This window comes from Amphiprion ocellaris, chromosome 16 (assembly GCF_022539595.1).
Source record: "Amphiprion ocellaris isolate individual 3 ecotype Okinawa chromosome 16, ASM2253959v1, whole genome shotgun sequence".
Taxonomy (NCBI): Eukaryota; Metazoa; Chordata; class Actinopteri; family Pomacentridae; genus Amphiprion; species Amphiprion ocellaris.
Window position 1 is genome coordinate 12,583,309 of NC_072781.1, and position 19,229 is coordinate 12,602,537.

Here is a 19,229-nt window from a genome sequence, read left to right on the forward strand (position 1 = left end):
TGGGCAACATGCTATACTATGACGTTTTTTGAGCCACATGCTATACTATGACATTTTTTGAGCGACATGCTATACTATGACGTATTTTTGGACCAAAGGCTATACTATGACGTTTTCTGGGCGACATGCTATACTATGACGTTTTTAGAGCGACATGCTAAACTATGATGTTTGTTGGACCAAAGGCTATACTATGACGTTTTTAGAGCGACATGCTATAGTATGACATTTTTAGAGCGACATGCTATACGATGACGTTTTTTTGGACCAAAGGCTATACTATGACGTTTTTAGAGTGACATGCTATACGATGACGTTTTTAGAGCGACATGCTATACTATGACGTTTCAAGAGCGACATGCTATACGATGACGTTTTTTGGACGACATGCCATACGATGACGTTTTTAGAGCGACATGCTATACGTTGACGTTTTTTGGACGACAGGCTATACAATGACGTTTGTTGAGCGACATGCTATATTATGACATTTTTAGAGCGACATGCTACACTATGACGTTTTTTGAGCCACATGCTATACTATGACGTTTTTTGAGCCACATGCTATACTATGACGTTTTTTGGGCGACATGCTATACTATGACGTTTTTTGGGCAACATGCTATACTATGACGTTTTTTGAGCCACATGCTATACTATGACGTTTTTAGAGTGACATGCTATACTATGATGTTTGTTGGACCAAAAGCTATACTATGACGTTTTTTGAGCGACATGCTATACTATGACGTTTTTAAAGCGACCTGCTATACTGTGACGTTTTTAAAGCGACCTGCTATACTATGACGTTTTTAGACCAAAGGCTATACTGTGACGTTTTTAGAGTGACATGCTATACTATGACAATTTTAGAGTGACATGCTATACTATGACGTTTTTTGGGTGACATGCTATACTATGACATTTTCAGAGTGACATGCTGTACTATGACGTTTTTAGAGCGACATGCTATGCTATGATGTTTTTAGAGCGACATGCTACACTATGACGTTTTTTGAGCCACATGCTATACTATGACGTTTTTTGAGCCACATGCTATACTATGACGTTTTTTGGGCGACATGCTATACTATGACGTTTTTTGGGCAACATGCTATACTATGACGTTTTTTGAGCCACATGCTATACTATGACGTTTTTAGAGTGACATGCTATACTATGATGTTTGTTGGACCAAAAGCTATACTATGACGTTTTTTGAGCGACATGCTATACTATGACGTTTTTAAAGCGACCTGCTATACTGTGACGTTTTTAAAGCGACCTGCTATACTATGACGTTTTTAGACCAAAGGCTATACTGTGACGTTTTTAGAGTGACATGCTATACTATGACAATTTTAGAGTGACATGCTATACTATGACGTTTTTTGGGTGACATGCTATACTATGACATTTTCAGAGTGACATGCTGTACTATGACGTTTTTAGAGCGACATGCTATGCTATGATGTTTTTAGAGCGACATGCTATACTATGACGTTTGTTGGGCGACACTATACTATAGGCTTTTTAAATTGACATATTACTATGACGTTTTTTTTGTTTTAGTTTTTCTTTGTTTTTTAGCAACATATAAGAATTTGAACAGTTTTAAAAATTACTATACTTTTACTTGTGCAATGAAATATTATTCTATGGCATTTTTTAGACGACATATACTGTTTTCTTGAAAAACATACTATTTTGACAATATACTGCACTATGACATTTTTTGAACCACATATCATACATGACAATTTTAGGCAACATCCTATCAATTTGCACTTTTTGAACCACATAATAATCAGTTGGGTTTTTTGCCGACATGCTATACTATGAACTACAGGCCATACTATGTTATTCTTGAAAAGTATACTATACTTTGACATTTTCTGAATTACATCCTAAACTACTGCATTATACACAGAGTGCTTTGGTTACATGTTGATTTATAATCTAGATTTTTTTCTGTTTTGTTTTTTGACGGGATTACCACAGACCTGACCGTGAACACCGTTGACACCCACCCGAGGGAGACGCTGCCTAAGATCTCAAGGCTGCTTGGTCGTGGTCTTTCTGGTCCTGCTCCGGAACGCCTTCATCAACTACATCTTCTTTTGAAGAGGCCCTCAGATGCTGCAATCTCTGACGTTAAGGAGGAACTGCTGCTTTCACTCTGTAACGAGACGGCGGTTATTTTAAAGACCCAGATGCCAGCGGCTTTGAGTGAAAGTTTAACACCCATCAAAACGGAATTACAGACAGTTAAATCTGAGCTGTCGGTCAGTATTTCAAACATCAAGTCCGACCTGGCTGCCCTAAAGCACGCTGTGGGTGAAACGGAAACTTCACTCTCCACATCACCGATGACATCATCACACTCCAAAGCAGAGCACCTGTCTGCTGAACTTTTAAAAGTGGACTATAAATGTGAACAATGTGAGCAGCAGCAGCCTGTGAGCAGCGGAACAGATGTAATCAGAAAGAAGTCATTTTCTTTTTTATTTTCTTTCTGGTTGACTTGATGCTCTCAGATGCAGATGTTGGAGCTGATTCTGATCTTTCAGGATAAAAAGCTGCTTTTCCTTCACAGACTTTTCAGGAAATTATTCTCTCAGGTTTTCTCTGCTATTTATGTTTTTATTATCTGTGATTATTTCATTATTTCTTTATTGTAAAAATAAAGTTTGAGGCATTAAGACTCATTTAGTTATTTTAATCCTGAAATCTTTGATGTAGCAGAACTAAACTTCAATTTTCCTTCTTGTACTTCTGATACTAGAACTAAACGTATCTTCAACACGGATCATCTGGTTTTAATAAATCAGTAGCAACATCACAACAACAAATGAGACAATTTTCAACAAATTAATGAAACTGATGTCATTAAAAACTATCAGAGTCTGTTTTTGTGTCAAATTAAAGCTGATTACTGACAACTAGAACATTGTTACTGTTTTAATCACATTTAAGTTTCCTGAACGTTACATTAATGTCAACCAGCCACAGTTTTATGAACTTAATGAACCACATTACAGGAACACAACACACTTCAGCTGTTTACATGAAACTCAACACATTAGCTTGATGCTACGCTAGCTTTAATCAGGCTAAGACTGAGCAGATAGCTCGGTTAGCATCGCTAACATTAAAGCTAATATTTACTATGCTAACTTTCTTCTCTGGTCAACACACACTGAAACAAACTCCACCAACATCTGGAGTGCATGGCACACATTACATCTGACACTAAAGCTGCATATAAAGTGCATTAAAAGCGGCACCGATACGAAAATAAACATTTACTTACTGAACTATTAGAGTCCTTTCAGTGTCTGCTGGTAGAATCAGCCGAAGGTAGAAAACTGGTTAAAACAATCCAACGGGCAGGAAAAATGTCTGTGGAAAATGTTGTGCTGCTCCACCGCTAAATAAACCAACAGTTATTATATCAGAATTAATCCAAACGAGGAGAGCAGAGTCTCTGCAGCCTCCTCCATAGGACCTGTCAATCATTCCAGACCGGACTGTCAATCAAGTAGTCCCGCCCCCTGGCTTCGCAAAACTTTCACGCTCTATAAAAAAATCAATATTGATTTATTTTAAGACCGGCCACCTGTTCTCTCATTTTGACCATGAAAACTCACGAAAAAAAATGTATGTACAGTCTATGCACCGTACTCAGTTTGGCTCCACACTTGCTGATGACCACTTCCGGTCTCAGAAAATGAAAAAACGGACCTTTTTTCGTTTCTGCCTCTTACTGATTTTACTTTCTTGTTATTCTAAATATAAAACGAAAATCAAAGCGTTTTTTAAAAAAAAAAAAAAAAATCGTATATCCCTTTTTGATCATGAAAAGGAAAAATGCCTTGTATTTCAATTTTAATTTTTGTATTTTAAAACGAAAATCAAATAACCACTCGTTTTTTCTGTTTTTCAATACCCGTTTCAGAACGAAAAATCCAATTACCAGATCCGTACACGGACCTAATGTGTATGTTTCAATTTTATGTTACTCTTATCCTCTTATATTATTTATTGTTATTATTTTAGTATATTGTACAAAATTTATATAAAATTATTTACAATGAAAATAATAAAACAATATATATAGTTTCAATTTTATATTACTCATACTCTTTTATTATTTATTATTGTTATTATTTTAGTATATTGTACAAAATTTATATAAAAATTATTTATAATAAAATAATATATATATGTTTCAATTTTATGTTACTTTATGAGTATAAACTCATATTATTTATTGTTATTGTTAATATTTTAGCATATTACAATTTATATTTATTATTTTAATTTGTCACATTTTACTATGGACAGTAAAGTGTGATGTGAAAACGATACACTAACAACAACACACAATTTAAAAAATTACTGAATTCCTTTAAAATTAGAGAAGAAGGTAGTCAGAAATAATGAGATTATAAGAGTTGCAGTCAAGTGCATGTATGTTATCTTCATGCATAACAGTGTATGTGAATACTTCAATATTTTATACACATATTTATGTTTTGTGTCATATATATGTTCACATTATACACATACTTACAATTACAGCTTATGGAACTACTTCCTTTAAATGAGCTTTTTAATATATAACAGATAAACATATCAAATGACCCCCAGATAGTTTTATTTCTCTATTTTCGACATATTAGTACATGTAGCTTCTCTCCTTGTTCTGTTGATCTATTTATTATGTTCATACCATTTATTCGGTTAATACTGTATCATACCCATTCTGTATATACTGTATAGATTACTTATACATCCTGGACATTTAAATATTTTACATACTTGCATGCACTGTTGTGAGGTTGCTGTTTATACTGGTAATTTTGCTATATCTTAGCACATCTAAACTGCCTTTTAATCTGTTCCACATTGTCGTCTTACATTGCATTGCACATTTACTGCTTCTTTCCGGATGCATTTGATTGTTTTAGAACTTGTCATCTGTGCAATGACCTAAACTGAATCTAATCTAACCTAACCTTTGCTCTCATCTCGTTCCCTCTACATACATTCATATGCCACCATTGCATGCCACTAACGGTGAGTAATCGGTCTCCTATAGATTCCGTTTTATTCTCTCAGCAGGTATTTCTGGTTTCAGAGCTGCAGGTTTCTGATCTGCAGTTACTGGCCCTCACCTCTCTCCCAGTGTCCATTGTTCTCTCATGTGTTGTTTGATTTCTGTCTGATGTCCTTTAGCCTCACCCCAGCCAGTTGAGACAAGTGCCAGCCCTCACTGACACTGGTTTTGCTGGTTTCTTCCTCACAAAGGGGAGTTTTTTGTTCCGACAAGTGGCTCAAAGGGTGTCTTTGGATTTGTTGAGTTTCTATCTGCAATGAAATACTGTAAGGTCTTCATCTTTCTATGTGGAATGCCTTCAGTGACTTTTGTTGTGAGTTTGCGCTACATGAACAAAACAGAATTGAATGTAATTAATTATAATATGTACATACGCAATAATGTAATGTTCACTGCAAATGCTGAAGCACTAATGTGTAAGCGCATGTTCTGCATCTGTCATCTGTAAACTTTTAATTTAAAAAAAACTCTGATGTATTTGTCTTTTCTAATATTTCACCTACTTCACCCAGCCTCCTGTAGATTTCAGTGAGCAATTTCAGGGGGGATGATGGAGGATGGTTGTCCCCCTTTTAGCAAATAGATCAAACTACAGCCTCCTTGTTCATCTGTCATCTGTATGGTTTGTTGGGGGTGTGCTAGCAGGAGGTGTACTTCCATAGGACCATTCCCTGTGTTCAAAATTTGCAAATCATGCTATGCAGCAAATGGAAAGTTAACAATTAACATACTGTTTGTGTGTTTTGGACAAACGTGATTTATTTTATTCTCCATGAACTTGTGGCAACACTGTGTGGCTGTATTTTGATAGCAAAAATATTATTTCTCCACACCTAAAGGAGAAGAGGAGAAAGATCATACATTAAGGACATCAGATTTCAGTTTTGTCTATTGAACTCGCCTTTCTTCTTTAAATCCTAATATGTATAAATGCTTGCAAACAGACAAGTCATTACATTATACACTCTAGTACATTTAATCTGCATTACATCAGTATAAATTCACTGTATTCCTGCACATGCAGCATTAAAACTGTGATTTTACTGACCTGGATTAATCTCTGGCAGCAGATTAACCCAGCGCTCATCCTGCTGCAGCTGTTAACCAGACATGGAAAATGGACAGATAGGAAATCCTTAGAGCTTCAGCAGAAGGCAACTGGACTTGTGTTTTTAATTCTGAAAGATATTTCAGCCCTCAACCGAGAAGCTTCTTCAGGTCTAACTGACTGACGGTTTCCAGATAAATAAATCACATGTCCAATGACCCATTAACAACCCAAGACTGACATGCCTCGACCTGTGAATGTTTGTGCAACTGCTAGATCAGGGACAAGTCAAAGTGGTAATGATGCTGGAGAGAGATCTCAAGTACCTCATGAGTCGTCTTTTGTTCAGAGATGGCCCTCAAAACATGTCTTCTCTGTTGACAACGCATCCTCTAGGACACGGGTGTCAAACATAAGGCCCGCGGGCCAAAATCGGCCTGTCAGAGGGTCCAATTTGGGATGACAGATTACAAAGATGAAAATGAATACTTGCTGTGAAAATATTTAAAGACATTGAACATTGTGCAATATGATGTCAGCCAGCAGCTTCAGTATGAGAGTTTGGTTTGGTTGAACCCTATTGTTGATGTGCAGCCACAACTTTTATGAATAAATTTTATACATTTACAAGACAGGGGGACAACTTAACCTTCTTACTTAACAGTTCACGCTTTAGTTTGTGTTGTGTGTCAGGATTACTACACAGATGTGGAGATGAATGGGAATTTAAAATAATTTCTAGATCTTGATAACTTGTAAAATACTATATTGTTCAGTTCCAGACACCTGTGATTAAAAGTTTTGTGCCTTTATTGACACTGTGATCTGTAAGTTGTAATGCACAAATGATAAACTGAGGCATAATATTGTTGAAATTTCACTTATTTTGCTTAAGAAATTTCAGGTTGTTCATAAAGTTTTGCGAAAAGATAGCTCATTAAACGTGAACATTGTCAGAATTTACTTTTTTCCACTAAAACAAAGGGAAACATCTGGAATGGTTGATATTATAGGTTAGTATGTTGTGATTTTACTGGTCCGGCACACTTGAGATCGAATTGGGCTGAATGTGGCCCCTGGACTAAAATGAGTTTGACACCCCTGCTCTAGGAGGTCTGCTGAATCCTGTCCTGACAAGGCTCTCCTGTGTTGTGCCACACCGGCCACATATGGGATGGTGGGATGTTATTTTTCTCTTCTTTTGTTCAATACCGTGTTGTTTTTCTAGATATCTTTGCTTATGTCATTAAGGCCAGGTTGTAGGCGATTTCTTAATATGAGCATGTTCATTTTCTTTCTTCTCTAGCATATGTTCCTTCTGTGTTTGTTTCCAGGAAACTTCATAGTTGAGACTTCCATTTTCCTCAATGTGCACAGCACAATACAAAAAAGGCAGTTTGTTTTCCCAGACTTCCTCACTTGTAAATATGATGTTGCTGTCCACTGAGCTGATCTGCGCTGTTAGTGCTTCTTCTTCTTGGGCTTTGTGACTCATATGTCACCCACATATCTGAACCAGTAGCTGGGAGTTGTTCCCTTGAAAGAGGTCGGGGCTCTGCTTTCCATTTCATCATCCATGTAGAGATGGGCCACAATGGGTGATACTGAAGAATCCACGGTGCAGTCGTGCTTGTGTCGGTAGAAACCCTCATTGTAGCTGAAATGTAGGCGGTAGTCAGGCAGCAGGGCAAACATCTAACTGGAGATGAAGTTTGTTCTGTTGTTTAAACAGCTGTCCTGCAGTCGTTTTCTGATGCTCCACCGCATCCGATGTAGTTATATATGCAAACAGAGAGGTGACATCAAATGGCACCATAGTTTCATCTGGGTCATGTTTCACTTTCTGGAACTTTAATCAGTGGAATTTTGGATGTGATGTGGAGTAGTTCCAACCAGAGCTGCAAAGGTGGAATTGAGATGTTTTGCAGTGTTATAGGTGAGTTTATGATGATCTGGTCGTCCCACAACCGGCAGTCACAGCTATTCACACTGGTGAGACTTTAATTTGCCATTAGCTATGTGATTAGGGGGTAATAATACATATCTGGTACATCCCATCCCCTTAGTCTCAATGAGTTAAAAGCCATCAAGAACCAAAAATAGAGGTCAAGTTGTCTTCTACTGAAGGTCTAAAGAGTACCATAACCTAAGAAGCTCCACAGACAGATTGATAGGTAATTTTTAAAACCCTGAAGACAACTCATCAACTAACAAGATAAATGCACAATTAAACTTAGAACATAAGCATAACCAGTCAAGTTTAATTGTTCTTGATAGTATGCAACTCATTCATAACACTTAATTTGGCCAAGAGGAGGTTGAATGTACTAACTTGGATCATTTTACTGTTGAAACTGAAACCTGTACAGTGTGGCAGCCACTTCCATTGTGCCAACTTCAGTGAAATTTAGGCACTGCCTTGAATTTCATTGAAAACATATAATCACCAATAACAGTTAACTGATTGGCAAAGCAATCATCATCAAACAAAACAGGAGAAATGTAAAAAAAAAAAAAAATACTGAACTGTACAGAGGCAAAGTAATTAGTCACAGTGAAAGTTTCATAAAGTTATAATATGCATAATATGTAATACATGTTTGTGAACGACATTCAGTGACAGAGCCGACACAAAACAGAAGGTGCGACCTCTGCAGGACAGTAGTTATATTACAGAAATACAAAAGAAAACACTGAGGACCAAGTCAGGGCTCACGTTTTGGCCGGTTGCATTTACCCATACGCTTAAATATTTTACAACTCACAACATCCATAATACACATAACGGAACAAAATTTATTGCTGTGTAAGATTTATGTACAGATTGTGATTATAAAACAACTAGGCCTACTCTTTGGAGTGGACAGAGTTCTTAGGGCACAGATCAGAGCTCCAGAGAGGCCACTAGCGGTGTCCGTATTTGGCAGACCAATCTGTTCGGCCGTGAATGGTCTGTAGTGGCGGGCGCGGCAGCAGACCAGGGGTGCTCTTGTTGGTCAACGGCATGTTGGCAGAGGTGTTCATCTGACTCCGGCCAGACCGCCACGTTGCATAATCTAAAACAGCAATAAATACACAATAAATAACAGGTTAGGCCGACATAAAAGTTCCTATCAGTTATGTTACAAATACAGGGGGTCCGTACGTCGGAGTTCTGTTCCTACAGACTGATGTAAGTCGGAACTCCGGAGAAAATGTAAACAAAGCCGTTACGTGCATCACGACATTGAAAAAGCCTTTATTTTGAAGTTGTCTGTTGACAGTTGTCACTGTCCGCTATTTTGATGTATAGCGTTACACACATACGTGCTTTTCTGGATGCACGGCTCTCTACTTCATAAACGCCACAGAGGCAATGTTGTAATTAACTTCAATTCTGGACTTACTGGTTAAGTTAAAAGGATTTATTTACATGTATTTATGTTGTTTTATTCTGTTTTTGTTGCAGTTTTCACTCTGTAATGTCTATCAAGAGCTGTAGTAAAGAAGTAAAGTTTGCTATGACTCATGATTCATTTTGCAAGCACAGGTTTAACTAGTTGGACAGCTGCAGCTTTTACCATCACCATTTTCTTTGCCATCAGAAGAGTCTGACTTAGGCTTGGGAGCCATAATGAAGGGCAAAAAGTTAGCGAATGTAGCGCAATCCAATGTGGCGTACAACCGAAGAATGTAAACAAAGCCGTCTTATTGCGCCGCATGACGACGTATTCGTCCACTCTGCTCGCCAACTAGTTCCACATAACCAGTTTCGACGCAACGAAGAAACGCCGTAGGTCAAGGACGTCGTAAACCGAGGACTCTGTAAGTAGAAAATAAAGAAAGCCCTAAATCAGTGCTCACTTGATGCTGTTTCCATAGAAGGACCCTGATGCCCTCTGTGACCAGCAGAACCGCTGTCTTTTTTGTAAAACGATGGCATGTATCCACCTGGGATTGTGTTTGTACCTGATAATTGAAAGAAAGAAAAAATCAGTACTGTGAGCCAGGCTGAAAGCAAAAACAAGAGGCTGCAGAAGTTAGAGTCAAGTTACCATGTGCTCCTCTGCTCGGCAGAGTACCTCCAAATGGTATATTAGTGCTGCCCCAGAGATGGCTTCCTGTAAAGTCTTTACTGGCATTTATGGCCACGTTCTTCTTTGTACTAATGCCTGAAGGTGACAGTAAAAGATTCTTACATTCAACTTGAAATATCTTAAAATAAAAGAGGTGGAAGTAAGGAAAAGCAAAAACAGAAACAAAATCAGCCTCACAATGGAGACACTGTCACTGTTTTTAAAGATAAACCTGTTTGCTAAAGTCTTAAAATATACACTACATTACCAGGTAAATATCTTGACTGCCTCAAGTAATGTTGTTTAGCGGAGGCAGTTCTCGATGGCTCTTGATAAGCTGCAGTCTTGTTCAGGTTTAAAGGTGCATCTTCCTTTCCATTGGGGTGACTGAAATCTAGAACATTTCCATATCTGAGGGACAGGAACGCAAAGTGGTTTGAATAGCTTGCAAATTATACAAATCATCACTACTGCAGTGTTGGCTTTGCATATTTTGTTTGTACTTGATTAAAGTGAAGATGTGTCAGACCTGCTCAGTGCGTCCTCCCCCTGCCTCGACTTCTCTGCGGAGAAGTTGCTTTTTCCAAGAATACTTATACATGTTAAATCGGCTTCTTCGTAGTCATCCCAGTCTTCACCCTTGAGGTGTCCTGTGCCATGTCCCCAGCGCCGCCGCCCAGCTCCTTTAGGTTTCAACTGATAGCTCAGTAGGTTTGCATTTTCTGATTCCTGTCTCATTTGCTGCAACAACGGTCAACCACAAATGAAAGGACATGTTTGAAGAGAGACGCTTTTCTGGTATATTGTCTAAACATTTCAATTGTCTGTTGTAAAATTAATGACTGTATCTTAAAAAACGTGTTTGCAATAACTGCCAAAACCACCAGATAAAGACTCATAATAGTTCTAAGCCATGTCGAGCCTCACCTTGCTCTGGAGACTCTTGTCAACAATGTAAGGAAGATGGCTCTGTGGCGTTCCCTCAGTCTGTTCCTGCTTCAGGATGTGCTTTGGCTGCTGCTGCTCTCGCACCGGCTCTGTGTGCCGTTGGTAAGCTGCTGCCTGGGCAGCTGCTGATGCAGGGGAGGGCTGGATCTGCTGGAGAGGCCTGGAGGGGGAGCAGTGTTGGTTGGGTGGCGGGGGCTGGGAGGGGGGCACCGGCTTCAGCAGGAGAGGCTGCTGCTGCTGCAACGTCTGTTGTGACTGGAGAGGAGCCTGTAGTGGCACAAGGCCTGGTTGTGGTCTGCCCTGCTCCAGGATCTGCTGAGGAGTGCCCAAAGCCTGGCCCACATGAAAGTACGAGTATCTGAGAGCCTGAAACGATGAAGAGATTTGTACAGATGAAGTCAGATTTCTGTATGCTGAGCTGAAAGGACTGTGAATTAGAGTTTGTGATACTCCACCTGGGCAGAAGCTGGTCTCTTCTTAGGATCCCACTGAAGCAGGTCTGTCATCAGATGGATGGCTTCAGGACTTGCATTTGGGATCAGTGTCTTCAGATTGCTGGGAACACACTGAGGCCAACGGAAATTCATTGCACTCGCCAGCTGGTATCCCTCCGGCCAATCATTCTAGAGGAAAAAAAAAAACACAGTCCATGTTCCACACCACATTAATCACAATGTCAGATTTAACATGGAAATCTGGTTTTATTAACAGTAATGGTGATTGTACAATACTGTAGTCAGAAAAATAGCACAGTCATGCATCTATTTCAATACTGTTAATGTTTGCAATTTTGACTGTCCTGTTGTTGACAATGACGTTTTCTTTAAAAATTCATACTGTTAAAATATTTAGTCTGTTTCGCCCAGCAGATCTGCACACAATCATATATTGTACTTGCACTCAAGAGCAAAGACAGACTTGGAGATGAAAAAATGTTTCTGCAATCTGTTACATGCATGAAGTGCAGCTGAGCCACACAGCCGGGGTAGACAGACACACTGGTTTACACGAAGCGCCTCTCTTCTGTCAGCTGAATAAACCCAAAAACTGCTTAAACATATCCAGCGCAGACAGTGTATGACAGAAAAAGACAAAGAAAGCCGTACGCTTTCTTTGTCTGACTAGATGCATATGCTGCATCTAGTCAGTGCTGCGCTCCTTCAGAACATCAAAAAGCTTCAGAATCCCCTCCCTTCAGCACATTGAAGGTAGGAGAGGTTGTGTCCGACAACTTTTGTAACTTTCCAAAACCAACAATCACACCCACTTCATGCCCTGATTGTCCAGCTGTATGAAGGTGAAAAAGGAGCTGGAGGTCAAACCTCTCTCCAGCTCTGTTTTCATTTATTTCAACTATTTAAGTCGTTCTTAAAGCAATCAAGCCACTGCAGCACCATGAATGTTGTCCAGAAGAGACTGTCAGCAAATGTGCCTCCTTACATTTGAATAGATATTCAGACCTCTCCATGACAAACAGCTTTTCATTTCACTCCCTTTTGACTCCATGTTTAATGTTTTTGTGTTCACCTGTGAATTTTAACCTGCTGTATTTTATGTTACAGCTGATATTTACATGAATTATTTTAAATGTTTAGTCCAGCTGAAGGAAACACAGAAACCTGCCCTATGTTTCACTGAGCGGATAGAAAACTGAGCGGTTTTGGACTAATGTTGAGTAATATCGTCCATTTTCTTCATTTTTATATTTGTTTTCAGTCTTTTGGACACGTTTCAAGTTACTCTGAACAATTTTTGAGTCATTGTAGGCAGGTTTCAAAGTTTTTTGACCAAATTTTAACTCCTTTTAGATCTTTTTTGGTCATTTTCCCCCACTTTTGAGTCATTTTGACAATTTCTGAGTAATTTAGGACGTGTTTCATGTTATTTGGGAACCATTTTGGGTCATTTTGGATGCATTTTTGGTCCTAATGCACATTTTTGGAGACACTTTGACAATTTTTAAGTCGTTTAGGACATATTTCAAATCAATTTGGGCAATTTTTGAGTAATTTAGGGCATGTTTCAGGTTATGTTGGACATTTAGGAGTCATTTTAACAATCTGAGTAATTTTTGAATGTGAAAAACATTACCTTCTTTGGTGTACCCAACACTTGGCAAATCTTGAATATGGTGTCAACTTCACTGGAGCCGGGGAAAAGAGGCCTGAGGGTATACAGCTCTGCCATGATGCAGCCAACCGCCCACTGGTCTATGGGTGAACTGTAGGATGTGGATCTGAGGAGCACTTCTGGAGCTCTGTACCTGCTCGCAAAAAAGAAGTGTTACAAGGGCTTAAACACTGCTCCATCTAGACCAAGTACATGTGTATTATGATCATAAGAAACTCACCATCTAGTCGAGACATAGTCTGTGTACGGTGGTCGAGATCTGATCTCACGGGCGAGTCCAAAGTCGGCTATTTTCACCAACTCTGGACCCATGCACAGAAGATTCTCTGGTTTCATGTCCCTGTGAAAGAACCCTACCAGAGACACAGAGTGTGAACATCTTCTCAACAAAATGCCACTTGTGCCAGCTTTAATTTAACACGCTAGAGTTGTAAACAGACGTACCATGTTTATGAATGAATGCGAGCCCTTGTAGTATCTGAAACATAATATTTCTTACGGCAGATTCAGGAAACAGCCGGGTCCTGCAGCACGAAACACATCAAAACTCAATCAGCTACTGTGCACATTAACTAAATATACTTGCAACTGTGGAATTATTATTGAAAAAAGCAACAAACATACACACCTGTCTTTCATCAGCTGGTATAAATTTTCCTTCATGTACTCAAATATAAAGTACAAGTGATCATTTTCTCGAATTACCTCCTTAAGTTTGATCACGTTTGCATGGTTGAGTTTCTTTAAGGACTGACAGAATAGAGAAACAGATTACATCAGATAATAAATACAAAATAAAGGTAGAAATAAATAACAGATCTAACCATGCTGGACAATACACACAGCTCACTGCAGCACATTCAAAAGCACATCCTACAACTAGTAAAAAAAACCTTCTTGTTAAAACATGGGTAGTGTCAAAACACAATGTAGTTTGAGGGGGTAAATGCTGCCAAGGTGGGATTTAGGCTTACAATTTAAAAAGGGAAAGAAATACAGAGTAAATAGAAAGCAGGATGGAAAATATACACTGTTCCCATGCACTGGGATGGTACAGATTTAACATGCTAATTTTTAGTAAGGGAGAAAAAAAGCCATATTGGGACTCTGGGATTATATGGTGGCATGCTGGAATCATAATCTACTTAGCGGGACTCCAAGGACCAGCGTGTTCTACACGTGTTTTGCTGCGATAAAGTCAAGCTCTAGAAACAGGGAATGTAAAGGCCAGGGGTGGGAACCAGAGCTCAAAACCAACAGCACACAACAATCACCTTCTGCTCTTAGAGCTGGTGTGTGACTTTGAGCTGTGAGGAAAATTTAGACAGTAACATACTGAACTGGCGTGAAAGGAAACAACAAAAAATAATGTTTTTCAATTATTTGACAGCTGGATTAAAAAGTACATCATCACCGCACTACCCACAAATCATCGAGTCCTCATGGAGTTTAGCAAAAACATTTTACACAAATAAATGAAAAACATCAACACAAACTAAAGCAAAGTCTCAGCAAAGTCTATCTAATCTATTTTATGTTCATTATTTCCATTTTTTTACACCTAGTTGGACTGCAAACATGCCTTTCTTGATATCACCAATCAGATTTTTTTACATCCGACATTTACAAGTGATGCAAACAATTCCACATTAAAGTAACTTTTAACTAGTTTAGAAATATACTGTGAATGTCACTACTATTCTTATATCAGATTTAAAGTAAGTCGTGATAAGGATAAATAAAGGACATTTCTTTGAAGCTGATTTTGGGTTGATGTTTTCATAATTTTGCTGAGCCATTAAAATGATAGAATCTGTAAAAATGTGAACTTACCTTAACTTCACGAAGGTTCATGCATTCTTCCCAGGAGTAGAACTTTCTTTTCATTCTGAAAAATAATGCTCCTGGTGACTAATTTGTTGGAAATTGAATCAGAGTGCACAGCAGCCTCTTTTTCTAACAGCTACTCCTCTATGGGTTGTCAGTGTACACTTAGAGTAACATATATGAGATGGAAAAAATATCCATTTTTGTTTGCAGGAAAACTCAAAATTCCTGGATACTCACTTCTTTATAGCAACTAGTTCTCCTGACTCCAGACTGCGGCCGAGGATGACAGAGCCGTAGGTGCCATCCCCAAGCTGTCTGATGGTGGTATATCTATTCATTATGCCTGTCTACCCGTAGCATCATCAGGGGGCAGATAACAATCGGGTGGCAAAGTGATGTGTGCTGAATGCAACCAGATTTTCCTGTGACAACAGCAGAAGACTACAGGCAGAGCTGCAGGACTCATGGTGTCAGAGACTTGCCTCCTTCCAGCTGTGAAGTTAAAGGATACAAGACAGAAACTGATGTTAATTATGCAGCTATATGAAGTACTACATACACGTATAATGATAAGGAAAACAGGTACAACCTGACTTGGCCAACTGACCACAAACAATTTCAGGAAAATATAAAAGTGTGATTTCTGTGATTTGATTTGGGATGTAGTTTAATGTCGATCTTTAGTTTGATATTCGGTGCATAATAGATGAGACACCATCGGCATGACGGTCACCAAGAGGCTTGTGAGAATTTGTAAAAACGCTGACACGACAGTTTAAACCCTGAGTCAGACATGCTGCATAATGTATATCCTTAAATGCAGACCTTGCAATTTGCTAACTGCACTGTTCGAAATCGCAATTTCCATTTGAAATTGATTTATTTATTCAGCTGTACTACTATCTGGGACATTTTCAGGTTTAAAATCCTGTCAGTACTGTGGATGAAGTCTATGATGGAGACAGTATTTCTACATTATCTCAAGCAAATCTATAGTATTTCTACTTGCCATTTCTGGACTGCCTTCCTTTATAAATCCTGTCATACCTACTACATGCAACAAACCATTACAATGTACAGCAAACAAAGTGTTGTCGGGTTTCAGTGTTACAGTTTTGTCTGACTCAACATTAAAATTAACGACTTGGGATGAGAATCAGAACATTCAACTCAACAGGGGAATGCTGTAGAAAAGGAAAGTCTCCCTCCAGTCAAATGGTGTGGTGATTCAGAGTTTTTCCTGGCTCAGAATAGTCCTTTGGGGGTTGATTACTCAGGACATTAACAGCAATGAGTCTGTGGTACCTTGTTTGACAGAAGCCTATGCACTTCCCTGCTATTTGTGGGCATTTAGTAAATGAAAACCCAAGGAAACAAATCAGTTTATTTCAGTGCTGGTAATTTCCTTTCCAGCTGGCTAAAGGCTATTCAGGGAAGGAATCAAACATTTGTTATTATTATGACGTCACCTGGATGTTTGACCTTAATTGTGCAGATTTTGACATTAGACTGTTCTCAAATACATCTGCTGAAGACAGAAATTTCTTTTGTGATTTCCTTAAATCTCAGGTTAAGACGAATGATTTTGTGTCATCAAACCTACTTGTATCATCAAGTGTATAACCAATTAGGCCAGCTGAACCATGTGTTTACACATGCTTAATGCACATGTAGAAATATCTAATCACGTAACCTAAAATGTCATGATGGTAAACAATCAGAAAGTTAGAAATCCTGACATGTGAGGCAGGTCTGTGTGGATGTAAACAAAGCTTGCACAGCCGATAACACATTATGTGACACTGCAGCTAATGACCCTTTTGTCTTTTTTTTCTTAAGCATGTTAAAATAATTAGAGTATTTCTGTAAGCGTGGTAGTAAGAGAAATACTTCACTGTAGCAGCAAATTATGGCCCAGTATGAGCTCATACACTGAGATGGACTCAACAATTCTGAATTATACAATGATGGGGAAGCAAAAGGTGGAACATTACCCATTTTTAAACAGCATAATCAAACTTTTTAGAGGAAAAAACATCTGACAGCTGTTAATTAACAAGGGAAATTAATATATACCACAGTTATGCTACCCTGTGACAGAGATCATAAAGGAAAGGATGAAAATTGGACCCATAAGTTAGTTATAATTATCACCATTTTACCAATATTATATATTTACAGCATAGTATAATAGCATTTATGTTTATTCATCAGTGTGAGCAAGCTAACATATATCCTAGTTATTTATAAGTTAGGAGGAATATCCACACTATTTCGTATTTTGTTTTTCTTGGTTCACAAAACATCTCTAGTTGTATTGTTCGTTGTATCTTCCACAGTGAAAGCTAAAGTAAACGCATTTCAGCACTATAAATCATTTATCTGGATGTAACGTTAAGCTAATTCACTTTAGTGTTAGTCCAGGCTGACTGGGTTTAATACTACAACTGGTCCAGTGTGGTTTTAGTTGTATTTTAGCGAGTAGTTTGTGTAGCTAACGGCAGCAAACGTGGTAGAAATACTGCTATCTGTGCGGTGGCCCAGCTGCTGACAACACATTACAGCGGTGCAGAGCAAACAGTGGACTGGTTAAACTGAATAAACTCAAAATAAGACCAAAAAAAAGCAGAGGACGACACTCACCCTCCCCGCGTCAAACCGACAACAACACATAGCCGAGCATTCGTGGCGGTTGTTCAACAAATGGTTTTACTGCAGCAGTTCGCTAACCGACACCGTTAGGGGCCAAATAACCGCATCCAGCGAGTCCGACACACAACGTAAATACATATCCAGCTAGGCCCCTTCAGCTCATCATAATCTCGCGTTGCTGGAAAAAACAGCTTGCGGTGTTATTACAACAAATCACAGCTCTGCTCGGGTTTCAAAGATACAAACTGACGTAAAAACAAATCCCTGCAGCCATTGGTGTCTTCGTATCTACCACGCATGCGCTGCTTTAATGTCTGCATTGTCGTCTTAATAACAGCTAAAACTACTTAATCTGTGGTTTAGCTTGCCTATATTTTAGTACACATGTTAAAAGAAGCCCACAGATAGAATACATGCTAAAAAACAAAAAGACAGATGTTCTAAATATACAACAAACAGCGAGGGAGCAAAGACTGACGTGAGCTACAGTTTATTCTCTTGTTCCACTTTCTTCTTCTTTGGTTAAACGTGAGTCTCGCAGCATGAACTCATCAGTGAGCATTGGTAGAAATGAGACACTACAAATTTTCTGAATAATTCCATTGCCTGAGCTTCTATAAACATTAATCCTCTTTACACAAAAAAATACATAATGTGGAAGAAAAAAATTAACAATAATCCAACGCAGAAGACTATCTCAAACACAATATGTTCTGAGAATACTTTGTTTGTACAGACACAGCTGTCTTCAAATAACCAAAGAATTAAAATACAAACACACAACTGAAACCACTGAAATTTTGTAAATTGTTTACCATTTCAGGGCTTTCTATGCTATTTTGACCACGAACGCCTCCTTATTTCCTCACTTTAAAATATATATATTTTATATGTATTTCTAAAAATATGCACATGTTAGGAGCAGAAGAAAAATAGCAAATAGCTGTTTACAGCTTTTAGTGATGTGATTATTCTTTTTAAGTAGGTGAGCTAACAACATATTTTATGCATTCCTTGTTTGTGGCATTTCCAGCCAAAAGGAACCAGCTGGTCAAACAAATTCACCATAACTCAAACTTTATAATAACTTAACTCAGAGCAGTTAGATTTAGCTTTAGAGTGGACAAAGGCCAACATAGCAAACAAACAGATCTATCTAAAGAAAACATGAACAAGATGGCTGAACCAAAATCAGCAAAACAAAATACAATACCTGACCTCAGAGGGGGAAACAAGGTCAAAAGAAATGGCTGTCTATGTGCTCAAGCTCCTACAAATAAACAGAGCCATTCATTACCCACAGGTGGAGATAGTATGGGAGCATAGACTGCCTATCAGGCACCAATCACCTGCAGGCCACCAATTAATCCACCAATAACTGCTTCTTACTTGCTCAGTCCAATTAGCATACAAACACCCATTAACAACTGGTGTTCCTCTATCT

At 38.5% G+C, this 19,229-nt stretch overlaps 1 protein-coding gene across 2 annotated transcripts; it reads right to left on the bottom strand.

Moving 5' to 3' along the window:
• Window positions 1-8,411: 8,411 nt before the first annotated feature.
• cilk1 (ciliogenesis associated kinase 1) lies at window positions 8,412-17,961 on the bottom strand. Of its 2 annotated transcripts, none has more exons than XM_023267089.3 (14): window positions 17,777-17,961; window positions 15,371-15,625; window positions 15,137-15,191; window positions 13,932-14,053; window positions 13,748-13,827; window positions 13,524-13,656; window positions 13,265-13,436; window positions 11,629-11,796; window positions 11,153-11,539; window positions 10,755-10,966; window positions 10,494-10,636; window positions 10,205-10,321; window positions 10,014-10,118; window positions 8,412-9,226 (listed from the first exon to the last, which is right to left on the bottom strand). In XM_023267089.3, the coding sequence occupies exons 2-14, from the start codon at window positions 15,469-15,471 to the stop codon at window positions 9,075-9,077; spliced, it is 1,947 nt and encodes a 648-aa protein (XP_023122857.2). In that variant the 5' UTR covers window positions 15,472-15,625; window positions 17,777-17,961; the 3' UTR covers window positions 8,412-9,074. The 2 variants fall into 2 exon arrangements, with proteins under 2 accessions (XP_023122857.2, XP_023122858.2); XM_023267090.3 differs by lacking the exon at window positions 17,777-17,961 and adding an exon at window positions 14,578-14,610 and having other exon boundaries at window positions 15,371-15,456.
• Between the last annotated feature and the right edge of the window lie 1,268 nt (window positions 17,962-19,229).

Bases quoted from the DNA above. Each gene is read 5' to 3' on its own strand.
- cilk1 (XM_023267089.3), bottom strand. From the start codon at position 15,471: ATGAATAGATATACCACCATCAGACAGCTTGGGGATGGCACCTACGGC. The intron at 11,797-13,264 runs GTAATGTTTTTC...TTTTTCCTCTAG, and splicing joins TGTTGGGTACACCAAAGAAG to AATGATTGGCCGGAGGGATA. The intron at 10,322-10,493 runs GTAATGTAGTGT...TGTCACCTTCAG, and splicing joins GCAGTCAAGATATTTACCTG to GCATTAGTACAAAGAAGAAC.